This window comes from Mauremys reevesii, linkage group 11 (genome assembly GCF_016161935.1).
Source record: "Mauremys reevesii isolate NIE-2019 linkage group 11, ASM1616193v1, whole genome shotgun sequence".
Classification (NCBI taxonomy): Eukaryota; Metazoa; Chordata; order Testudines; family Geoemydidae; genus Mauremys; species Mauremys reevesii.
The window spans coordinates 21,703,328-21,726,464 of record NC_052633.1 but is presented as its reverse complement, the minus strand read 5'-3'; the positions used below and the strand labels follow the sequence as shown (position 1 = coordinate 21,726,464).

Genomic DNA, 23,137 nt, shown 5'->3' with positions numbered 1-23,137 from the left:
AAGGGCAGATGCTTTACAGAAATAGAAGTGATTCAGTCATAAGCCAATTACTTTTATATTTAAAATACATGGAATACGGATCGCCTATCTGCTATAGGCAAGCATGCTATAGCTACAGTACTAACAAAGCAAATTTAACTACATATCTTGCCACACATCAGATAAGGTGGTTTTGGTAGAACTGAATACAGTACATATATTAAAAGTTTTCATCTGCATGTTGTTTCTGGACATGCGGACAGATAGAAATTTAGACAAATGCTAAGTGCTCTAAAGGAAAACAAAGCACATACAGTGTATTATTTAGTACAGTGATTATGTAATCCTCAGAGGAAAAAAGAAAATTCCTTTAAAAAAAAAAAGTTATTTATTGCTATCAGTTGGAGCCATTTATTTAAAATAGAGTTGCACAATTTCCAGACAACTGGATCTGTGAAGTAAGTTTTATGGATTTATGTCAGTTCTTTCAACATTATCCTGGAGCAAAGGCTAAACTAATTTTATCCTAGTGTTATTCTCGATTGATTAAATATCAAGACAGTGTGGAACTTCATTCCCTTCCCTTCTGTTCACCGCCCCCTCTCCAACTTATGCACCAAAGCAGAATTACAACACATGTTCAGAGGGATGCTTAGGAAGCCATGGAGATCACCCTCTGCAGCCATAAAACTCGCAGAGTGGCCTGCTGCACAGATCCTAGGCTTTAGCAGGCGATACCTTGCATCTGTGCCAGCTCCTAGACCCCTGTCCAAATTTTGGCTTCAGATGGAAGGACTTTGACTCCCTTCCCCTGGAGCAGCAAAAATTGACATACATCTGAGCGGCGCGATCTGGACTTTCATTACATTGCCAAAAATCAAACTATCACCTTTAACAGGAGTATAAAATCACTGGCACAGAGAGTTTAAACAAACTGCGCTGGCAGTATATATATATATATATATATATATATATATATATATATATATATATATATTTTTTTTTTTTTTTTAATATTGCAACATCTTTTTTACTCTGCTTCTCAATACAGAACGCCATCCCCAGAACCCAAGTATTCTCCTGCTTACGTAGTGAGGCATCTATAAAACTAGATTTTACAACAAAGTTAAAAGGACACAGACAAGATAAAAATACCACACCGGGTATTAAAATAAAAACATTGCCTACCCCCATTTATCAGAACACCTTAGTTTATTAGGCATGAAAGTATTTTAAAATCTAATTCACGTTTCACCATTCATGCTGCGTTATTCTTCTTCTATCACTCAATGTGGACTCTGAACGCACTGTAATTAAAAAAACCAACTAAACGTTTTCTCCTATTAGGCTTTATAAACAGCCTCTACTCCTGCTGAGCCCTCTTTTTAAATAAATAAATAAATCTGGAGGTTTAACCGATCTGACACTTTTTTTTTTTTTTTTTTTTTTTTTTAATATCTGGAGGCAACAATCTGCCTACTAGAAGCAGCTTCACACTGGCAAACCTCTTAATAAAAAAAAAATACACTTTGTAAGAACAGCACACATGATTATACCAAGTGCCAAATTCATCCCTGGGATAACTTTGTTAGCTTCACTGAAGTTGAATTCACAAAAGGAAGAATTTGGCCCTTCCTGTAATAATATACTTACGGCAAAATCTGGGAGAATTTAATACAGATTGATCCAACAGGCTTAACTAGAAACTGAATAGTGATCTACAGGAATTACTGTAAACATCTATACAGGTTAACAGAAAACAATAATGTTACTGGACCATATTTTAAACATTCATTTCTGTAGCAGGGATAACATTGCCTATAGAACTGTTTAGAGGAAAAAAAAGAAAAAAACTTATATAAAGATAATAATTTCCTGTTCAATTTTAAGACTTTGCCATCAGCACTTACAGAATGTAGCACTTTTTATCCGTAGAATTCTGTCCAAAGAGGGTAAATACTATTGTCTGTATTTTAGGTGGAGAACAGAAGTAGAAAGCGTTTCAGTGACTTGTCTACCTTAACAAGGCAAATCACTGGCATGGGCAGGGAACAGAGCCCAGGTTTCTGGCCTGGCAACAGTGTCCTTTATACTGGACCTAGCCACCACCCAAGTAAAGCCACGTTTACACTACATCCCCCGAGCGACATAAGTTACACCAACAGAAGCGCCAGTGTGGGCAGCCTCATGTCAGCAGAACAGCGTCTCCCGCCAACATAGCCACCACTGCTCATGGAGGTGGTATTATTATGTTGCTGGGAGAGCTCTCTCCTGTCGGCATAGAGTGGCTACACGAGCGATCATACAGCGGTGTAGCTGCACTGGTACAGCTGTGCGGCTGGACGCTCGCTACTGTAGACATGGCCTCCATAAGAACATAAGAACGGCCGTACCGGATCAGACCAAAGGTCCATCTAGCCCAGTATCTGTCTACCGACAGTGGCCAATGCCAGGTGCCCCAGAGGGAGTGAACCTAACAGGCAATGATCAAGTGATCTCTCTCCTGCCATCCATTTCCATCCTCTGACGAACAGAGGCTAGGGACACCATTCCTTACCCATCCTGGCTAATAGCCATTTATGGACTTAGCCACCATGAATTTATCCAGTCCCCTTTTAAACATTGTTATAGTCCTAGCCTTCACAACCTCCTCAGGTAAGGAGTTCCACAAGTTGACTGTGCACTGCGTGAAGAAGAACTTCCTTTTATTTGTTTTAAACCTGCTGCCTATTAATTTCATTTGGTGACCCCTAGTTCTTGTATTATGGGAAGAAGTAAATAACTTTTCCTTATCCACTTTCTCGACATCACTCATGATTTTATATACCTCTATCATATCCCCCCTTAGTCTTCTCTTTTCCAAGCTGAAGAGTCCTAGTCTCTTTAATCTTTCCTCGTATGGGACCCTCTCCAAACCCCTAATCATTTTAGTTGCCCTTTTCTGAACCTTTTCTAGTGCTAGAATATCTTTTTTGAGGTGAGGAGACCACATCTGTACACAGTATTCGAGGTGTGGGCGTACCATGGATTTATATAAGGGCAATAATATATTCTCAGTCTTATTTTCTATCCCCTTTTTAATGATTCCTAACATCCTGTTTGCTTTTTTGACCACCTCTGCACACTGCGTGGACATCTTCAGAGAACTATCCACGATGACTCCAAGATCTTTTTCCTGACTCGTTGTAGCTAAATTAGCCCCCCCATCATGTTGTATGTATAGTTGGGGTTATTTTTTCCAATGTGCATTACTTTACATTTATCCACATTCAATTTCATTTGCCATCTAATGAGAAGCACGGCTTCTGCCGATTCAAATACATTCTCAAATTTAAGCTGTGACATTACTCAGACTTGGGCCTGACCCCACAGTCTTCACTGCCAGGGGAGTGGGGGCAGGGCAGGAAAAATTGTACTGAAGTCAACCAGCCTTTCCCAGAACAGAAAGTGCAGAATCAAGCTCCTAATTTGCTCCAAAAGGCAGCTTTCACAACTTTTAAGACTGGGTGTAAGACATATTTGCGTTTTAATGGCTTAGCCAGTTCAAGGGGTTTTGCTTTATGGGTTTGTTTTGTGCCTTTTTTTCTTTTTCCATAATGAGTTGTAAATCACCTTAAGATGCACTGCATGAATGGCTGCACTATAGAAGAGCAGTTTGTATCGTATTGTAAAATTTTCAGACATTCACCACACACAAATGGCGTTTGTAATGAAAATACTGCCATATCTCTTAATTTGTACTAGAACAAATCAGTTTTATTTGTTCATTCTGTGACTTAGTGTCATAGGTCTTTTAGAAAAGACAATTTATAATTCCTTATGCAATTAGATATGAAATTAAGTCATCTCACTTCTTCAGAAGAATTTATAATAGAGCATCAAACTCTTCCAGGTTAAACCAGTTCCACTGATAATATTTTGATAGTGTCAAAAAAAGACGACATAAAACTCTTTAGTGTAACAAATTAACACATGCCTTTTGGATAAATTACTGTACATGCTGTTACTTTTAATTAGGTTCTCAATTTCACATACACATTAATGAGGGGGTGTTAGCGATCAAAAAATGCAAAAAAAATGGTGTTGATATGGTCTTTAGTAAGATGTCAGAAAGAAAAAACTGGCATATGTAATTTTTGTTTTAAAAGTTGCCTGATAATACTAAAACTGCTGCAAATATTATTTAAAAAAAAACCCACCTCAGTTCTGCACTTTTTTTTTTTTTAAATGAATAGTCTTTAAGATAGAAAAGGAAGAGACTGTTCTCCATGCTCATCGCTCAGAAAAAGATTTGGGGGCTAAAAGAAATACCACCCATATTCACGTTTAATTTATTAGAACAACAATCCTTTGTTTTGCATAGCTATATAATGTTTGTTACGTAAAGAGCTGGTTAGCTTTAAAAAAAAAAAAAAAAGAATATGTTTGCAATGCACGTATTGTTTGCATACGCACACATCCTGCATATATAATAGAGATATCTGTTTATATAGCATCAATCTATATTAATAGTGGTAACTGAAACACTTACTATATGGTAATGTTTCACAAAATGATAGTTTTCTCGTGAAGCTATAATCCTGCCTGAGCATTTCTCTCCATCTTAAAATGATTTTTATATCTACAGTTCATTATTTGATACATTCTCTTCCTCAGTCGTCTGTTCTCAGTCAGTTTTAGCACAAGATAAACATTTTTTCCTCAGTGTTCTCCCCACAGACTCTTCCACAGAATCTTCACACAGTGCTGAAAAGAACAGACTCTGAGAAGCAGACAAACTGCCATCAGTTAACGATCCCTGTGCCAAGGGACATTTTAGCATGGAATTGTCATTGTGAAAGTAGGAACTATCTACTAGCTATCCCACATAATGGGTTTTATTAGAAAAAGGAAGAGGGCCAAAATGTGGCTAAGCAGCAAATATATTATAAAAACAAAGTATGAAAGCAATTTAGCAAAGAATCCTGAATGGCACACACATTCTCTCTTAAGCTTACTCTAATTAAACTCTTATTTGGAAATTTTAGGAATATCCAAGTGAGAATGGGAAACAACTGAAAACTACTGTACATACAGAACTGGCTGGGGGTGAGGTGTTGACACTGTTCTCTACAATTAGTATGGCTTTATAATTCAGTTAGCACTTACTTCATTCAAAAAGTGATCATTTGTGTTGGAATAAGCATGCAAGGGATATTGTCCATTAGTATCAAGAAAAGGAAGCCATTGTCTCAAACACTTTCCTGCTCCCATGTAACTGTGAAGCAAAAGCTATTAAGGACAAATTCTACCGTAAGATATAGCATCACAGAGGGTAGGGCTGGAAGGGAACTTAAGAGGTTATCTAGTCCATCCCACCCCACGGCAGAATTAAGTACACTTTCAGTGAAAAGTGCAAACACACAGAGTTTGGTCTTGTGGCCCCAGGATTACTCATTGGTCTTGTCTATGTTGGGAAAATGGAGTGTTTTAGCAAAGGGACTGAGCTAGAACATGTTAACACATTGTTAAACGCCACTTGGCAACTAGGGTAGACAAAGGATCTATCTAAACTTGGGTTAGCCTTCACTGCAGAAAAGGAGTGTGTTTTCTTGAGCTCACTATGTCAAGTTAGTTAAATTCCTAGAGGAGACAAGGTGCTGTAATTTTTACCTCAATGCACCTGGTTGGAGTAAACGCCAGTTTGAGTTTATAGGGTTGACCCTAACTAGCTCCATCAAAGTAAAAAAAACTATTTATGCCTTGCCTCAGCTACCTTGATGTGAAACTTGAATGGATTTTAATTAAACAACCACCACACACCTTTTTCTGAAACAAAGACATAACCTTGGCTATGATATGTTTGGAATAAGCCATGTTTTAACATGTTAGCTGGTCAGGGTGAGCCTTACTGAGAGCCTAGGGACCTCCCCTGTCTACGCTAGAATTTTAAAAGAGGTTTGCTTTTTAAGAATGCACCTCTTATCGTAGTCTACACAGACCATGGTTAAAAAATGTGATCAGCCCTGGAGAGGGGAGGAGTTTGGTGTTTCAAACACCATTGTCTTGGCCAACACTACCTGCTAAGTGATGTTTTAAAATTTGTTATTAACACATTAGCTATCATATCTACTAAACACACCTCATTTTCCTATCCTGGACTGGGGAGGCAACCTAATCTAGCCTATTATGTTCCCTTTTTTAGGAAATACTGCTGCTTTTAAACCAATATTTAGGCCCTCATTAGAGAAATGAAATGATGGCTAAACATAAATGTTCAATAAAAACTACCATGCACCATTTCCCAACATTCCTCAAAGATACCAGAGGTTCCTGTGGGCGGGGAGAAGTGGACCAAAAATAATCTGAATTTATTAAAAGCTGGTCTGAGCTTTTAATCAAGCACACACAGTCCTTTTGGAGTGAACTTTTGCTTATTTTCCCTCAAATACTGCTGTGAGGGTTACCAGGCCATAGCCCCTTTTCTGTCAAAACAACTTCAGTATCTTGTTCATGGGTTTACAGAACAGACCAAAAGAATATGTGACAATATTTCTCTGAAGAGGGTGAAGCTGTGGGACACAAGTTTTATCTATTTGCATATAGCCTGCAGCACAAAGAGTGGAAAGCTTTAAGGAATACAACCTTGTAAAACAGCAGAGCAGATTTGCTATTATGTTCTGCTGTTATTTCTCAGAAACAGGAGGGAAAAAAAAAAAACAGAAATATCTTTAATGTTTTCTCTCAGTGACGTATTCAGAATTTTACCAATTACTGGTATGGAACAAACAAATGATACACACTCCACTGAAACACAATTCAGGATTCATTAGAGTCCTCAAACCAGTCATCAAAATATGGTGTATTTCAAAGCACTTGGTTTAAAATTCTCATCATGGACATGCAAAAGCTCACAGGCGTATAGGAAACGAAGCAGGGGTATTCTACTGTGTCCAAAGTGTGCTCTGGCCCTCAGCTCGCTCTTCTTTTCATCCCTGCCTCCTCTTCTGCTTGTGAACGCCATGGTATTTTGCTCAGTCACAAACCGCATAGGAGATGGAAAGCAGCCATCAGAAGTGCTGAGCTATTCAGGGCTCCGTTTGGTTACTCTCCTTTAAGCTGTTCAAACACTAATAAATTACCCATTTACTTATACTACCCAGATGTTTGCCATCTAGAAAAACAGATTATTTGTGGAAGTTTTTGTTCCATCACAAAAATCCTGCGAATAATAAATGGGGAGCAGAGAGCCAATGCCAAAAGCAACTTGCACATAGATCAGCATTTTGACGAAGAAAAAAACAAAAACAAAAAACAAAAAAAAAACCCACTTGACCACTGTTTTAAAGTTAAGAATTTCTGTAATGAGCAAAGTAAAGAATGTAGTGGCCAATATGTTCATAAGGTAGTGACATGGGACGTATTTGAACAACAGCAAAATGACTCTACCAAAAAAAGGTAACATTCACAGATGAGATTTAAAGGCAACCTGCAACATTTTTTTAAATTGGATTTGGACCCTTCCTGCTTCTTTAGGACATGTAAAGAAAGCTTGAAATGTATTTTTTTCCCAAAAAAATAAGGTTCTTCGTGGTTATCAGAAGTCTTAAGTATGGTCTTCCATGATTTTGATGGAAGACTCTCAGTGATATTTGCTGGGAGCATCCATGCCTTATGGGAAAGGCTTTGGATGTTGAATCTTTAACAGAGATGTCACTTCATCCAAGTGCTCACTAGGTGTTAGAATTAAATACATGTAAACAAAAAAGCAAAACACATTTTGAACAGGCTGAGTAAAATTCCTTGCCCTTTGCACTTGCTTGATTTTCACTCTCAACTGTTGGGATACAGTTCTGTGCTCCACTTGCCATGAAGCATTCCAAGGTAGACAAGAGATGAACTTTTAAGGTCTTTGTAGCAGAGACCATGATTTTGTTCTGTGATTGTACAGTACCTAGCACAATGGGGTCCTGCCCCATGACTGGAACTCGTAGGTACTATGGTAATACAAAGTATTAATTATTATTAATAATAATAAAAATAAATTTTAAAAAATCAAACACAGGAAAAACCCAAACCTGAGAAAAATCTTTCAGGCCTTCTTTATAGAACATAAGGAAGCAAAAATGGGAACACACCCAAAACTACAAAACCCAGAGAATTTAGGGAGGAGGGAAGGCATTCAGAAGGAAACTTTTCTTCTGGACCCCTTCAGATCATTGCCAGAATTCAGATCTCTTTACAATTCGTTTCAAGGCTATCATTACTATTACTCTAGAGCTCATTGCAAAATGCCCAGTATAAGCGCATCAGGCAGACACGCCACACTGCTGAGTGCTTTAGTCCAGTCCCCCACCACCCTGCCCCCAATATTAGAAAGCATTGAGAAGGGAGTGAGAGAGGAGAGTTAGGGATGAGAACACAGACTCCCCAGGAGAAGTGAGGAAGGCAAAAGGGGGTTACCACTTCTAACTTAACCAGATATAGTTTTTAATCAAAGATCAGGATAAGATTCTGCTGCCGGGAGGGGCCAGAAAGGAGGGGTATTTTGTTTGTTTATTTTTAAATAAAAGAGAGGTGTTACATTATCAGGGCATCCATATTTGGCAACCACCAAGTTAAGGTTATGGGGACATTACCAATCTGCCTAGAACCTAAGGGCACAAATACAGGAGAACTGCACTGATCACTGGGAGACCCCGTCGCATATTAATGAACTTCACAAGATTAGGGAGCAACTTAGATTGCAAACTTTTTGGAATTGGGGCCATGTTTTTGTCCTGGGTTTGTACAGCACCTAGCATCATGGGATCGTGGTCCATGACCAGGGCTCTTGGGCACTACCGCATACAAAGAAGAAGAAGAGAACAATGTGAGGGCAAGGAAACCATCAGAAAAAGCATTTTGTTCATTTGATAACTGTCACCGAGTTTCATTTATAGCATCTGAATTTTACCAGTAAATCAAGTGTTTATTTTGTAAACACAAAAAAAAGTCTTGGCAGTACAAAACCAGACTAGACCACCCTGTTATTTATTATTATCTGTGCTTTGATCACACAAACTTGAGACCCAGCCCTGCACACACAGCTCTGAGCAGTACTAGCCAATGGTCTTTGCTGAGGAGTAGGAAGAGACAATTTACAGGTGTAGTGATCACACAGCTCTTCAAAGTAGACCCATTTCTCCTCTCGCATCAGCTGTACATGAGTGCAGTTGTTCCTCTTACTTATACTAGCTGTAGTCAGAAAGAAACCCCTTCTCTTCCTATCTGTCAGTAAAAGCAACAAAGAATCCTGTGGCACCTTATAGACTAACAGACGTTTTGCAGCATGAGCTTTCGTGGGTGAATACCCACTTCTTCTTCTTGCATCCGAAGAAGTGGGTATTCACCCACGAAAGCTCATGCTGCAAAACGTCTGTTAGTCTATAAGGTGCCACAGGATTCTTTGTTGCTTTTACAGATCCAGACTAACACAGCTACCCCTCTGATATCTGTCAGTAGTGTACATAGTACACTATTGCTACTGTACAAGCAGTAACATGCATAGATTACCGGGGTCCTACTATAGTTTCATGATCTTGTTTTATCTTTCTTGATAAGTGGAATATTAAAATGATTCTTGTGTACGCTCAATGGCAACAAACACCAGCAGCTGATCTGTTTGCCTTCACCCTGCAGTTACACAGTCTATGCTGATGTTACTCCGCAATCCAACAGATCTCACGGTTGGGAAATGTTTCCTGATATTTTGCCCAAATTATCTTTCACTCAGTTTCCTCTGATTACCCCTAGCCCTACCCTCTTGGAGGTCCTAGGCAATTCCACTCCCTTCTTGGTATTTACACCCTTCAAATATTTGTAGACTGTTATAGTCCCACAAACAGCAACAAGGTTGTAATGATCATCACACAATGCAACTAAAGCAGGAGCCAAGTACTCAGGCTGACATAGGTTCACACATTTGGTGGACTGGGTTTTAGAGGCTGGTTGTTTTCTAAATGGTAAAATACCCAAAGTGACTGCACGCTCTCTCTCTCGCTAGTATTTAAGTGTATCCATGTTCAGAGACTTCATTTGCCCCCCTTTTTCCAAGTGAAAAGCTGATTTGTGGTTAAGACACCAGGAGTTCTGGGTTTCATTCCTGGCTTTGGCACATTTGCTATGGATCCTGGGCAAGTTTTTTTAATATATGTGCCTCAGTTTCCCAGTTGTCCAGTTGGGATAATGACATTTTCCTACCTCTCAGTCATACTGCAAGGACAAAAATCCTCCATGTTTGTGAAGTGCTCAGACTCTAGAGTGCCAGAGGCAAGCCTGAAGTCACCCACTTCTTTCTCTCCCTTAGATCTCCTGTCACTTTGTTTCCTTCCACTCCACCTGGCAGCCTCCTACCCTCTTTCCTTCCCTTCGGTCTCCCCATTTCACTTTTCTCCCTATCACTACCCCCCTCTTTCCTCCCCATCCCCATGCAGCTGCCTCCTGTCCTCCTGGCTTCTTGCTACTTGGTTTTGCTTCTGGTAATAGGATTCCAGAACAGTTGAGCATTTTCTGAATGGGTAACGTCATGCAGCACAACTCCTCCTAAAGCCACGGCAGCCCCTCCTGAAATTTATTTATCTAATTTATGGCTAAAACTGCCACTCTGCCCTGGAAACTTTCATTCACAACACAGGTATGAGATGAGCATCAACAGTGGAAGATATTGCACATTGCCCGGCGAACCCATCTTGACCCTGACCTAGCCGAACCATTTTCAGGAAATGGAAGTGCAGTTCCATCTTCATGGTCCAGTCATTCTTTGGCTTCTCTGCAGAGCCTATGATCAGAGCTAACTAGCAGAGCTGGTCAAAATACAGAAGAAAAACCTCACTTAATTTTTTTCCTCTGGTTTCTCTGAGAATTGCGAAATTTGCCAAAGTTTCCAACTAGCTCTACTAAATTAGTATCCATTGTGGTAAGAAGTCTACTTTCACAGCTAATCCAACAGCTGTACGTTTGCATGCAAAATGGAGCAGATTGTAGCTACTTTTATTTTTAGTATGGAGGGGCAGCCCGTGGAGACCTCTGGTCCCAGCATTCAGTCCTGTATCTTCATGGAGCACTGGCTGCTGAGACACACAGAGACTATGGGCATGGGCTACCTCTTCTTATTACAAAGATCAGGTGCAGGTCACAATGTAGAACTCTAGCGGGCACTCAAAACTGAAGGCTCCAGTTTGGCCACACATGCTCCAGATGAATTATTCTCTTTCTGGGACCCCACCCCAATAAATAAAATTATTAGAAGCAGAGTGTTTTAGATTTGGGATATTAATGTTATTAAATTCTGCATAGGAAAACATCCTTGTTAAGAAGAGCTCTGTGCTATCACATTCTATTCATAAAGAAATAGGTAGCAGGTTTTCTAATTTCAGGAGTAGACTCAAATGATGAAAGAAAATACATAAATGTTTACTAAACTTTTATGGATTTCACACAACCAACTTCCCCACCTTAGTGCCAGGCTGGTAATAATCCCTATCTGGTTACAGAACCTTGTTTGCAGATTTTGTTGAAGAACTGAAGTTTCATGAGGCCAATGTTAGCTGGAAAAGGTTCCACGGAAAAATGCTTGTAAGCAACAGCTTACAGGATAAAAATGCTCTCCCCAGTTAACTCAGGACAGGCAGGGATGATGAAACAAAAAGCTTTCTTCAATAAGGTATGGTCCACCTTCAGAAATCCTTTATCAGTACATCCTACTATATATTTGTCTCAAGACTGTTTATTCTTCTTCAGTAAACTACAGGGCAAACAGCAATGGAAACTGATGCAAGTAGTCTCACACCTGTTGCACAAAAAACAAGTGATATTTTTCCCCAATTGGACCTCCAATGACAGACACATACCAAGGGCCAGTGATCCTACTGGGGGCGGTTCTAAAAGCAAGCAGAAGTTTTCATAAGATCAAATGAAACTTGCCAGTCACACGCTGGAACCAGACAGCAACAAGAAAAATTAACAATGTACATTTTTCCACCTAATAAATTACAATATCTGGAATTCTTATCCCACAGCTGGATTACTGATCAGTGCACAGACTGGTTAATGCTTCATTATTGTAAAGGCAGTTAATGTTTACTTCGCCACTAGAATGTGTCAGGATAGCTCTTCACATCAGTATCCTAGTCGGTTTTCTACAGCGCAAGTTGTTCAAAGTTTTATTGCATTTAGAAAAGCATCAGAGAATGCTGAGCTTCTCACATTGGTCTTAAAAATTAGCTGTTTTCCTGTTCATCGAACACTGGTAAAGAGAACTAAAATAATGATTGTTTATCAATGCATCATTTAAAAAGAAATCAATGCCAATAGTCACAATTGTTGACTAAGTTACTGGCAGCAGGTCATTATTGGAGAAGGAGGGGCTGGTCTCTCCTGATGCAGAGCAGCTGAGATAGTCTCAAAGAGGGAAAAACAAACAGATGTACTATCATTTTTTATAAGCGAATACTAAAACAAATCTTCCCATCACCACCTAGGAGCCCCCCTTGTTTCAACCCTAATACTGATTACAAACCAAACCAATATCCTGCCATTTTCATCATGAATCTAAACTGTCTTGGTGATCAACTAGTTTATGTCCACACCTCTGTCACGTCTCACAGCTTGCACACAAATCTGTTCTATAGCAGACTTCATACCAAAAAAATCAACCTCAAATGCTGGAACACCGAGTGTTCCTTCACTATTTGTATGGCGTGTTGGTACAATTTCAGACTGGCTTTTCAGAGTGAGGTAATAAGAGCAATACATAAATAAGAGATCTAGGAGCTGATCAAGCTTTATGGTAATTTCTTCCACTTTTAAGTACAATTTCATGTGTGAGGTTTAACAGTACAAAGGAACTGGTGGGCACTAACACTTTGCATGAGTAAAAGCAGCAAAGAGTCCTGTGGCACCTTATAGACTAACAGACATATTGTCAGGCTGCACATGCCTCCGATGAAGTGGGTATTCACCCATGAAAGCTCATGCTACAATACATCTGTTAGGGTAGGTCCATACTTACCCGCCGGGTCGACACGGCGAGTCCGACTTCTCGGAGTTCGAACTATCGCGTCTAATCTAGACGCGATAGTTCGAACTCCAAACGCGCTCCCGTCGACTCCGGAACTCCATCACCGCGAACGGCGGTGGCGGAGTCGACGGGGGAGCCACACAGCTCGATCCCGTGGCGTCTGGACAGGTAGGAAATTCGAACTAAGGTAGTTCGCGTAGCTGAAGTCGCGTACCTTAGTTCGACCCCCCCCGCCCCCATAGTGTAGACCAGGCCTTAGTCTATAAGGTGCCACAGGACTCTTCGCTGCTTTTACAGATCCAGATTAACACGGCTACCCCTCTGATACGTGACACTTTGTATGAGAAAAGTGCTAACCAAAGAGAGGCCATTTCTTAACTAATGAAATCAATTTGATATGTGAGGTTTGAATGCCAGCCCTTTAAAACACAAATACACAAGCCAACAACAGATTATTACCTGCTCATTTTCCAAGACCACAGTGCAAAAAAAAATGCAACAGCCACTGCACAGGGGGAAGCGTCTAATGGCCTATCTGAGTCCCTCTCCAGCCATCAGCAGAAAGGTACTGCAAGAGAGAGGTTTCTCCAAGCAAGGTGCTCCGCCGGTGTGGGTCACTGCATGCACTGGCACGCCTCCTTGGAGCGGCTTCCCAGTGAAGCCCCTTTCCTCGATAGATGCCAAAAATCAAATCTTGGCTACTTAACGCAGCGTGTTCCACATGTTAGCTCCCAACATGTTGAGCAACCGTGTTAACGGAGATGGATAGTGCTGTCAAGCAGGAAGCTGGCTCACCAGGATGGAACCAGTGGGATACAGTGACCTTTACATTCAGAGAAAAGTGTCCCTGAATGGCATGAAATGTTTTGAAAGAAACCTGAACTTCTTTGCTTGCTTTTATTGTTGTGTTTTGTAACAAAACTCAGTGTCACTGTGCTGGAGTTTTGCTTGGACTCAAATCCTGGACCTCTCTCAGCAAGCAGACTAGCTGACAGAGGAAATGAATCATTATCAGACTGCTTTGAAAGAAGTTTTCTTTAGGAGCTCTACATTATTATATCCTAGTTTCCAGGACACTTAGTTTCAAACACCGCTGCTGCTCACACTGAATGCAGCCGAAACCTCCTGGCTGCCTTTTATTTCAAATTTTTTAATAAGGAAATACTGACTAAAGCAGCTAAAAAGCCAAATTTCCAAGTAAAACCATTCGTAGATTAGTCTAATTGTGCATCGGTTTTTAAAAAATCATGTCAAGATTGAGCTGAAAGTTACGGATTTCGCTTCCAAAAAAATAAGCATTACCATCTAGTCAATACAAGCCATTCACTTGGAATGCAGAGCAAATCATTTCAACAGGATCTTGGTTTTCAATTTTTTTCCTCAAGAGGTTTTTTGGTTTTTTTTAACCTCTTCTCCACTGCTGAACAATCATCTACACAACTATAGGGTGACCTTCAGCTTCCCAAGAGGCTTTGTAGCACTATGGTAGGGATGCCAAAATAGATATTGGTCTAATATTAAATAGTCAGAGTAAGCTATCAGTCATAAAGGGAATCCTATATATATTTATTGTAGTGACAAAGTATGGTGCGGCACAACCATTTTTAAACACATAACCTGGTGTTCATGCGTCATGGCCCTGAAGCGAAGGGGACAGGATAGCTTGCACATATTGTACAATGTCATGCAGTTATACACACAGGTATACTACATGGCTCCTCTGAATAATGTTCTTCGAGGCAGCAAGCTTGGAGCCTTACAGTAAAGAACAAAGCGAGACATAATATTTTCTCTAACTGATCAATACCAGTCTTTCATACATCAGTAGGATTTATCAAATGCTCTCTAGACCAGGTAGAGAGTCTGGCGCTGATACAAGCCCAGTGGTAAGAAATACTACTGATTTAACTGCTTGTTAGGTTTGCCACTAATTCTCTTGCACAGTGACCTCAGGAGCTATGAAAAAGCTGTTTTCTTATGCCAATGAGCATGAAAAAGAATGCAGTGGAATACCTTGTGCCTGAGCTGCAGAACTGTGGGAATACCCCAGAGCCAGGAGCGCCGTCTCCACCAGCTGGCTAAAGAGGACATCTTTGCGAACCAGAACGAACTCTGCATGCTCCTCTCGATTATCATATTCAAGGGAGGTGTCCAACTGCTCCACCACACAAAAGACAGGAATCATCAAACCTAAGTGAGAAAAGTTTTTAAAAGAATCATCAGTAATAGAGGAACAGGAACAAATAAGTAATTCATTTCTGATTGACAATGTCAGATTAATACACCTCCTGGAAGGCTCATGTTAGCAGAGATCTGCCTTTTTCCCCAGTTTTCATTAGACTGCAGAATAGTCTTTAAAGAGAAATAGTGGGTGCCTCCTCACTTGACTCATTTAAAACCACAGTAGAAAACAGACCAGAGAATACAATGCAAGAACCAAACCCTAATTGGCATGGGGATAAACAGGATGCCCTAATAAGCCTTTCCAGTTCTAGCTTGCTAGGATTCCATATATTTCCCTATACACAGCCATACATGAACTCTGCATTTAAATGTTATTCCCTCTCCTCCCCACACAATGAACACTGCAGGAGCATTAAAAGACCAAGGCTGTCTCCATGCATGGTTATGTGCTCCAGAGGGATGGGGTGTGCTCATTAATTCATGTGTAGACTAAAGCCACTCAGCCTTTTGTCATATTAAGAGCTACAGAAACACACAGTAACAGGCTCACATTGTTCATGGGAAAACCCACCCTGTTATCTGGTGCTGGTCCTGCAGAATCACTGAGGCAGATGGTTCATTAGCTCACCGTGGTATAAGACATGAGGGGGGCATGGTCTAGTGAGGATCTAGGTATGGACTAAGCAGTCCTGGGAGAGGACCTTTAGAAGCAGCCCAGACTTGGGAGAAGGTTTAGGCAGGATTGTTTAATTTTGTTTTATTGCAAGTTCCTTTCATGACTCCTGGAAGGTTTGCATCTGCTACAAATTGTGTGGCCTGTGTTTGAAGCAGACTACGGAAGCTACCTCTCACATAACATTACCTGTAACAATGTTACCATCCTTCCTTTCCAAACTGCTGATTAGCTCTGCTACCAGAAGTTTATTAATTGGCTACATATACTTGTGAGTCACTGAACATGCTGGAAATCATTGTGAGACTGGAGATGTCTCTCAGCCTAAAATGGTTTAACTAGTTCCTACCTATACAGTCTAATGAAAGGAGTTCCTTTAGGTCTATTATTGTTGGGGGGAAGCTCATTCTAAAGAACAGCAGTATGGCCCTCTCGCTAATGGCAAAGAAAAGAAAACCAACTGACTATTTTTAGGTTATGTTAAGGAGAACAATCATTGTGCTACTGTATTGCACGTTCAAGCAAAATACCGGGAACCCTGCATTTCAAGAAGTCAACTCTCCTTTCTTAAGAACCCAATTAAAACCTCTTCGAGGTATCCACTCCAGTTCGGTTCAAGCTTTAGTTAAAGATCACTCCTATACATTGACTGAGGTTTGCTGGGTCTTTAGGCATTTGCCTGGGGAAAAGCTACATTCCATTTTAGAGTCACAGCCCTACATCAGACAGCGAAGTCAATGACAACTATAGGAGGCAAAACTAATGGACTCAAATCCTTATCATCTGTTGGTGCAAGAGACGAAACTCGTTTAAAAATAAAATGTTAAGTATACAACTCTCAATCGTTACATTAGACACTGATCAGGTTCCCTTTGACGAGTACAAGGGTGTTGTTTGCAATAGTAACAAGCACCGGGAATGAACCTCTCAATATCAGATTGCTGTGTTTCATTCTGTTTTAATTAAAACATGTTTAACTGAAATAGTTTGCAGTTCTGCTAATGCAACATCCATATAGTCATATTGCTCCTTGTCTTATTTCTTAACTCTTGGATTCTGGTAGATGGCCAAGGGTTTTGCAAGTTGAAGTAGTACTGTTTAGTCTTAATGTACTCAAGAACATGTACCATAAAGCCATCTGTGGGCTTCTTTGCCGGAAAGATGTTGTGGAGTTGATCCAGCTCCCACTGAAGCCAGTGACAAAATTCCTATTAACTTCTATGACCCCAGGATTGAATCCTAGTTGCCTGTAAATCACACAACTAGTTCAAACAAAATTCAGTCTCTCTGTAAGTGAAAAATCTTCTGTTTCTATTCAGATATGGTTTGTCATAGTACTTTCGATGCCCAATTTATCATTAGTAATGCCAACAATCTGTGGTGTAACTATTAATATGTTGTGAGACAAGTTTATAACGATTGTAGTAACGAGTGGCCAAATTCAGATGCAATGCTAATGGCTGCATAAATTACACTTTGGTAAATTAGCACAAGTGGGTGAATGCAAGCTTATGAGAGAGAGGGGTGCTGTTGCATCTTTTATCCTCTGACTGGGTGCTTTTCTTGCTACAACCCTGTCTATCCGCCCCCTTGACATATAGGTTCTATCGATTCCCCATGCAATTTAATCTATCATTTACGTCATCTCTGCAGAAGAAGCTCTCAATTGCTGGAAGTAGAATTGCTCACAGTTTAATTTTGGGATCGTAGGATGAACCCACAGTATTATTGAAGATCCTCTGTAATGCTCCCAAATACCGGCTTTTAAAATGGTCCTTTCCCACACTGCTTGCTGGCAGCTCTGCTACAGAGATGGGGTTTCCAAGGACAGCATCTCTGAGCTTTGTGGCCCAGCAGAAATGACAATAAGCTGCTAACAGTACATTAAAAAGAATGTGGGGCAAAGGGAAAATTACCATATCCTCAACTGCTAATGGGTTTTGGTGCCTGTGGCTACAACCCCTAGAACTTTAACACCAATCCTACGTTACTAAAGACTGATGGTAAATCCAACTCTCCCCAGAAAATCTCATTCCAAGGAAGTACCACCTGCTTTGCCCTTTATTTAGCATTGGGCAGAATAAAGCTATCGTTTTTCCACAGATTTATTACCTCAGAGTTCCCTGTTTCCTGACAGTCAGAGAATAAATTAACATTCTTTACTGTACATTAAAAATGAGAGAAGAAAACATTTTCGGCTGGAAGCCAATTCCACTCTCACAGACTGATCTACACAACTTCTCACACCTAGGTACGTATATTACGCCTTTCTCATACTCAACCCTAATACAATAGATTTAAAGGACAGCTGTGTAAATTAGTCAATGCTCTGCAACAGCCCCAGTCAGAGAATTTATAGCAATACTTACAAAGCTGGGAGCGTGAGTTTAGACATGAAGCTTTGGAGGTACTGATGGAGTAAGGCAAAATGAGCCTTTAACATTGCTTGGTTCTCTTCCCACTCCTGATCATCCAGAAATTACCACACACAACAGAAAACCTCTGGTCCTAAAATTGTGTGTATTTGGTTTTCCAGATTTACAAAGGTGCTTTAGCGGTTTTCCAGATTTACAAAGGTGCTTTATAGCTCACGGTACAGAACCATAAAACTATATGATTTTCACATACAGATTTTACAAGAGGTGGACTGGAGGCAAGAGGGAATATTTTTTCTTTCTGAAAAGGATAAATGCAATGCCAGAATGTACAAAGCCATTCATATTCAGCTGCTTCATTTTTTTTGTTAATTTATTTAAATACAGCAACTTAGTTGCTTTTCTACATAAATTCAGAGGGTGCTTTGACCCTGAACACACAGCATTAGTTGAAACAAATAAGGAAAAAACAAGATCCTAGAAAACAGCAAAAAGCTTTCATGACAGCGTTGGTACATAAACGCCACTCTCCACACTCTGAGGAAGAGGCCAGATCACAGTCCAGTATATAACAATTGTGCACAAACTGCTTTGACTATGACTGTTTATGACTGTTTATGCCTGTGTACATTTTCCAAACCTGGGTGGTTTAAACTTCACGATTCCCTTTCCAGTCACAGGGAGTTGTAAAGCTAAGGCTTTGCACATGGTTTTCCTTACTTCTTAGGCAAACTAGTCAATTTCTTTTCTGAGCCTGGCCTAAGGTGCAGAGAGAGACTAGAAAGAAAGCACCACTGAAATCATGTACCTGACATTTGTATTTTACTGTACATTTTCTCCTGCTCCTCAGGGTCATTCTGTGTGAACAGAAATAAAATACATCCATAAAAATTAGAGAGAGTGGGCATTAAAAACCGAAGGTATTTGTCAGAGTTGTCTTCGTTCAAGAAGTAGCTTTTGGCTATATCAGTGTACAAACTCATCAGTTTAACTAAAAGTTGAGTCATTTAAAAAAAAAAGTATTGAACTAAATCAATACAGAGTTCTAAACCAATTTAAGAATGTCTACACGGGTTTCCACCAGTTTAATTACAAATATTTTTAGGTTTCAGAGTATTTTTAGTTAAACCGGTGCAACTTGTATGTGTATGGACCAGCCCCTTTGTGTTCCTTTCAAATGACTATTTCAAGGCACAGTATGGTGCTGAGTCTTTCACTGGTTTTTTCGATAAGTTTCAAGTGTTATCTAGTCCATTGTGTGCTCAAAGTGAGTAATATGGTAAATTGCACTCTGTGGTCACTGGACTCACACATGTTGTCCATTTGCATGCTAACACCATATTGGGGGGAGAAAGGATATGGAGAGCTGGTGATAATGTTAAACAAAAATGCTATTTTATATTATATATATATATATATATAGATACACACACACACACACACACACACAATTCTATCCCCACTGAATGGGAAGCTCCATTTATCCTAATAAATATAAAATAGATCAGCCAATAAGAGGAGAATGCAATAAAATGTGTCTTTTCAAATTAAAATTTGTTTTCATCAGGCAAAATGTTGAACTCTGTCTAGGTGTTATTTAATTTAATCTAATTTGAACAATTTCCAAACATCAGCTTGATTAATTTCAACAGCATGATGTTATGGAAAAATTTACTGTACTGGGGTTCTCTAGAAGAGAATTAATAAAGGAGCCAAGTTCTCAGCTCTGAGTAACACAAGGTTTTAAGACTTCCCAGATTTCTAGTGGGAATACTTCATAGCACAAGCATGTTTTCTTTTGGGAGTTAAACCCACCAAAATTATTAAAAATTGAGATCAAATGGTGGTGTAAAACCCAAAGGAAATCATACGATAGTGGAGAGATTTTTATCAAATGAAAAAAAGTAGAAAATAAAGTTTTTACAGCACACGCACACAAGGTAATCTCCCTCACAGACAGAAAAAGCTAACATCTATGATTTGATGTTCAGAAACCAGAGCATTTATTGACACTTAATAGACTACAGAAAACCCTCCATTATTGCATAAGAAAGCAGGTTTTGCCTAGTAGAGATTCTAAACAAAGGCCACACAATAAGCAAGCCTCTCTCAAACACAGGGTGCCAAATTCCAATGACTTCAACGGAGCTGAGCCTGATTACACCAGGACTGAATCTGGCCCAGAGTATGACTACATACCTTTCCTAAATCCAGTGTACAAAAAAAGATAGTATCAGATCTGCAGAGGAAGCCAAAATTAACTACACCACCACCTCCCAAATACCCTGGTGAGAGACTGCAACTCCATTTTTCAATACAACACATGTCTTATGGAGGGACCAATCCTGCAAGCCTTCCAGATGCAGAACTGTCATTGACTTCAATGGGACCTCTGCACAAGATGGTTTTCATGACTGGGCCCCCATTTCAATACAATTCCATCTGCAACACAGAGTTTATCTGGACAATTCCCTCTGCCGAAGGTCATACAGTATATTTAACAAAAAAATTGTTCTCCCCTCTGATACTACCATCATTCTAGATGAGCAAAACTGAAAGACTTCTTAAATCTGATTTGGTTTCCACCAATCATGTACTTTTCATGCTAGAGGGGCATTTTGTGTAACATGGACCATGAAGAGGAATTTTGAGTCAGTCACTTTCACAATCTCAGGCACTAGGAGAAAGCTGAATTTAAACAAAATTTTATTATATATTATCCAATTCCCCCATACTTTCTTTTAAACAAATGCTGATTCTGACAGTATCCCTTCAAGAACTTCATATCAGAATTCACATAGCAAAAAGAGCTTTTCTTCTGTTCTCTTCCTCATTAAAATCCACTGCCTAGTCCCACTAATTAAAGTGGTAGGAACCTCTAGAATTTAACCGTTCCCAGTTCTTTAGAGCTACCTGAATTTCAGCATTGAGGAGCTCCATCCCACATTCCCATGGAAACAAAGTGATAGCCATATTTGCCTAGTCCCCTGTGTAACTGTATAATTTCCACTCTTGAAAATCATATTGTGCAACACCAAACAACAAGATAAGCTCAGCAGCAACGCTGCCATAGCTCCAAAATGGTATCATCTGAAGACCCTGCAACAATTCTGAGAAATAAACATCTCACACAAATACTAATAAACAGGAAAGACTTCTATTTGAGCTTCACTAGCTGAACCAGTTCATAATTACGCGGCTATTCTAAAGTGTGCCAAACAGCTTTTTGAGAAGAGAGAGGCCATTGAGTATTAGAAAAGACAGTTCACTATTCTTATCTTCACCCCACTTTTATTGAAAGCAGTGCTCAGCTCTAGCTGGGAGGTGATGGGAGATCTTACACATAAAATCCTACAGATTCCAATTAAAGATTTAATATTTAGGACACATGATAGACTGAATAGATGCAAAGATACTGTTTCTAAAGTGCAGCATACCTATCACTGTGTGTGTTTAAGAGCAATCTCTCTCTAGAAACAGGCTCAGGTCATAGCAATACAGCACAGTGGAGTGGTTGAAGAAACAGCTCAAAAACTTCAGCAGGTATTAGTCATGTTCCCTCAGAATCACTTTCAAGCGATCCATAAATCTTAAATATAATTACATTTGACAGAATATAAGCTGTTGGCAGTTAGCCTGTTTACAATAAAAACTTGGTTTAGGTAAATGGACTGTACTTCAGTCTTTTAAATAACAAACACAAACCTACAACAGTCCTGTTATGAGGTAGAAAATTCTTTCACTGTAAATCTTTTTACTGAGGACCGGGGGAATTACTTTGCAGCTTGTTTTCCACTAACCACTTGGAACCATGTGAAAACCGCTACATGTATCCAGGAACAAGGCTAACTGGAATTCTATACATTAGAATTAGAGATTATATTAAGATCATCACAACAGTATGGTGCTGCCTGAATATAAAAATTAGCTCAGCAGGGCAAAAACTTCATCTTTCCACAATCACAACGCTTGCCTATACGGCACTCCAGCTTTTTTCAAGTTACTTGTGAGCTAATGGACATTTGTACTAGGACTGGCAGAACTTCACTGGTTAACTCCTGTTCTTTAGGGGTTTATATACCAGTTGCAAAAATTTGCTCCGGATTGAAATTTGGCCAAGAAGAAGATCTCAGTCTCCAGATTTATTTTTTCAAATACTATAGCATGGCTCCCTTTTTGGGAGGGCTGAGGGGACAGAGTACAGACATTACCTTTCTCCACCTTTTCCCCCCTCCAATTCTCAGTATTCAATACAACCATAGTCAGGAAATATTCTTCTACATATTGTGTTGTAGCCAATGGTGATGGGAAACCACAGAATACTGTTTACATCATTCTGCAGCTTCCAGTCCTTCTGAGGCATCAGTCTCCCTACCAGCGCCACTCTCCCTGCTCTCTAGAATTTTCACAAATAAATCACCAGCATAACCGCAAATTTCCCCCAGTTCCGACAGTTTAACCAGCCCAAGGATTCTTTTTCTAAGTGAAACACAGCTACACTGTTTAACAGGAAATGCTCTAGGCCACTCGGCCATGACACAAACCTATTACCGAACTCAGAACATGATTTGATAATACTCCAGTTTTACATAAGACTATATAAATAAAATGCACTTAACTGGCACGTTTAGACTAAAAAGAAACATAAAAATAGATATAATGCTGAATCTCCACGCTCCTCTCACCCTACTGCCTCCCCAATAGGAAGTTGTAGCTCATGGGACACACAATCACCCTATATCCCAAATATGAGAATCTCAGCTGCCTCTGATAACCAAGCACAAAAGGTTGCCATGCATCTGACGAAGTGGGTATTCACCCACGAAAGCTCATGCTCCAAAACGTCTGCTAGTCTATAAGGTGCCACAGGATTCTTTGCTGCTTTTA

At 39.8% G+C, this 23,137-nt stretch overlaps 1 protein-coding gene across 3 annotated transcripts in view; it reads right to left on the bottom strand.

The window, feature by feature from the left end:
* SATB2 (SATB homeobox 2) overlaps positions 1-23,137 on the bottom strand; it is a 159,167-nt gene that overhangs the window by 121,462 nt on the left and 14,568 nt on the right. For all 3 annotated transcript variants that reach the window (XM_039495890.1, XM_039495892.1, XM_039495891.1), the window contains exon 3: positions 15,032-15,208. In XM_039495890.1, the coding sequence (XP_039351824.1) occupies positions 15,032-15,208 (177 nt within the window). The remainder of the gene's footprint in view (positions 1-15,031; positions 15,209-23,137) is intronic.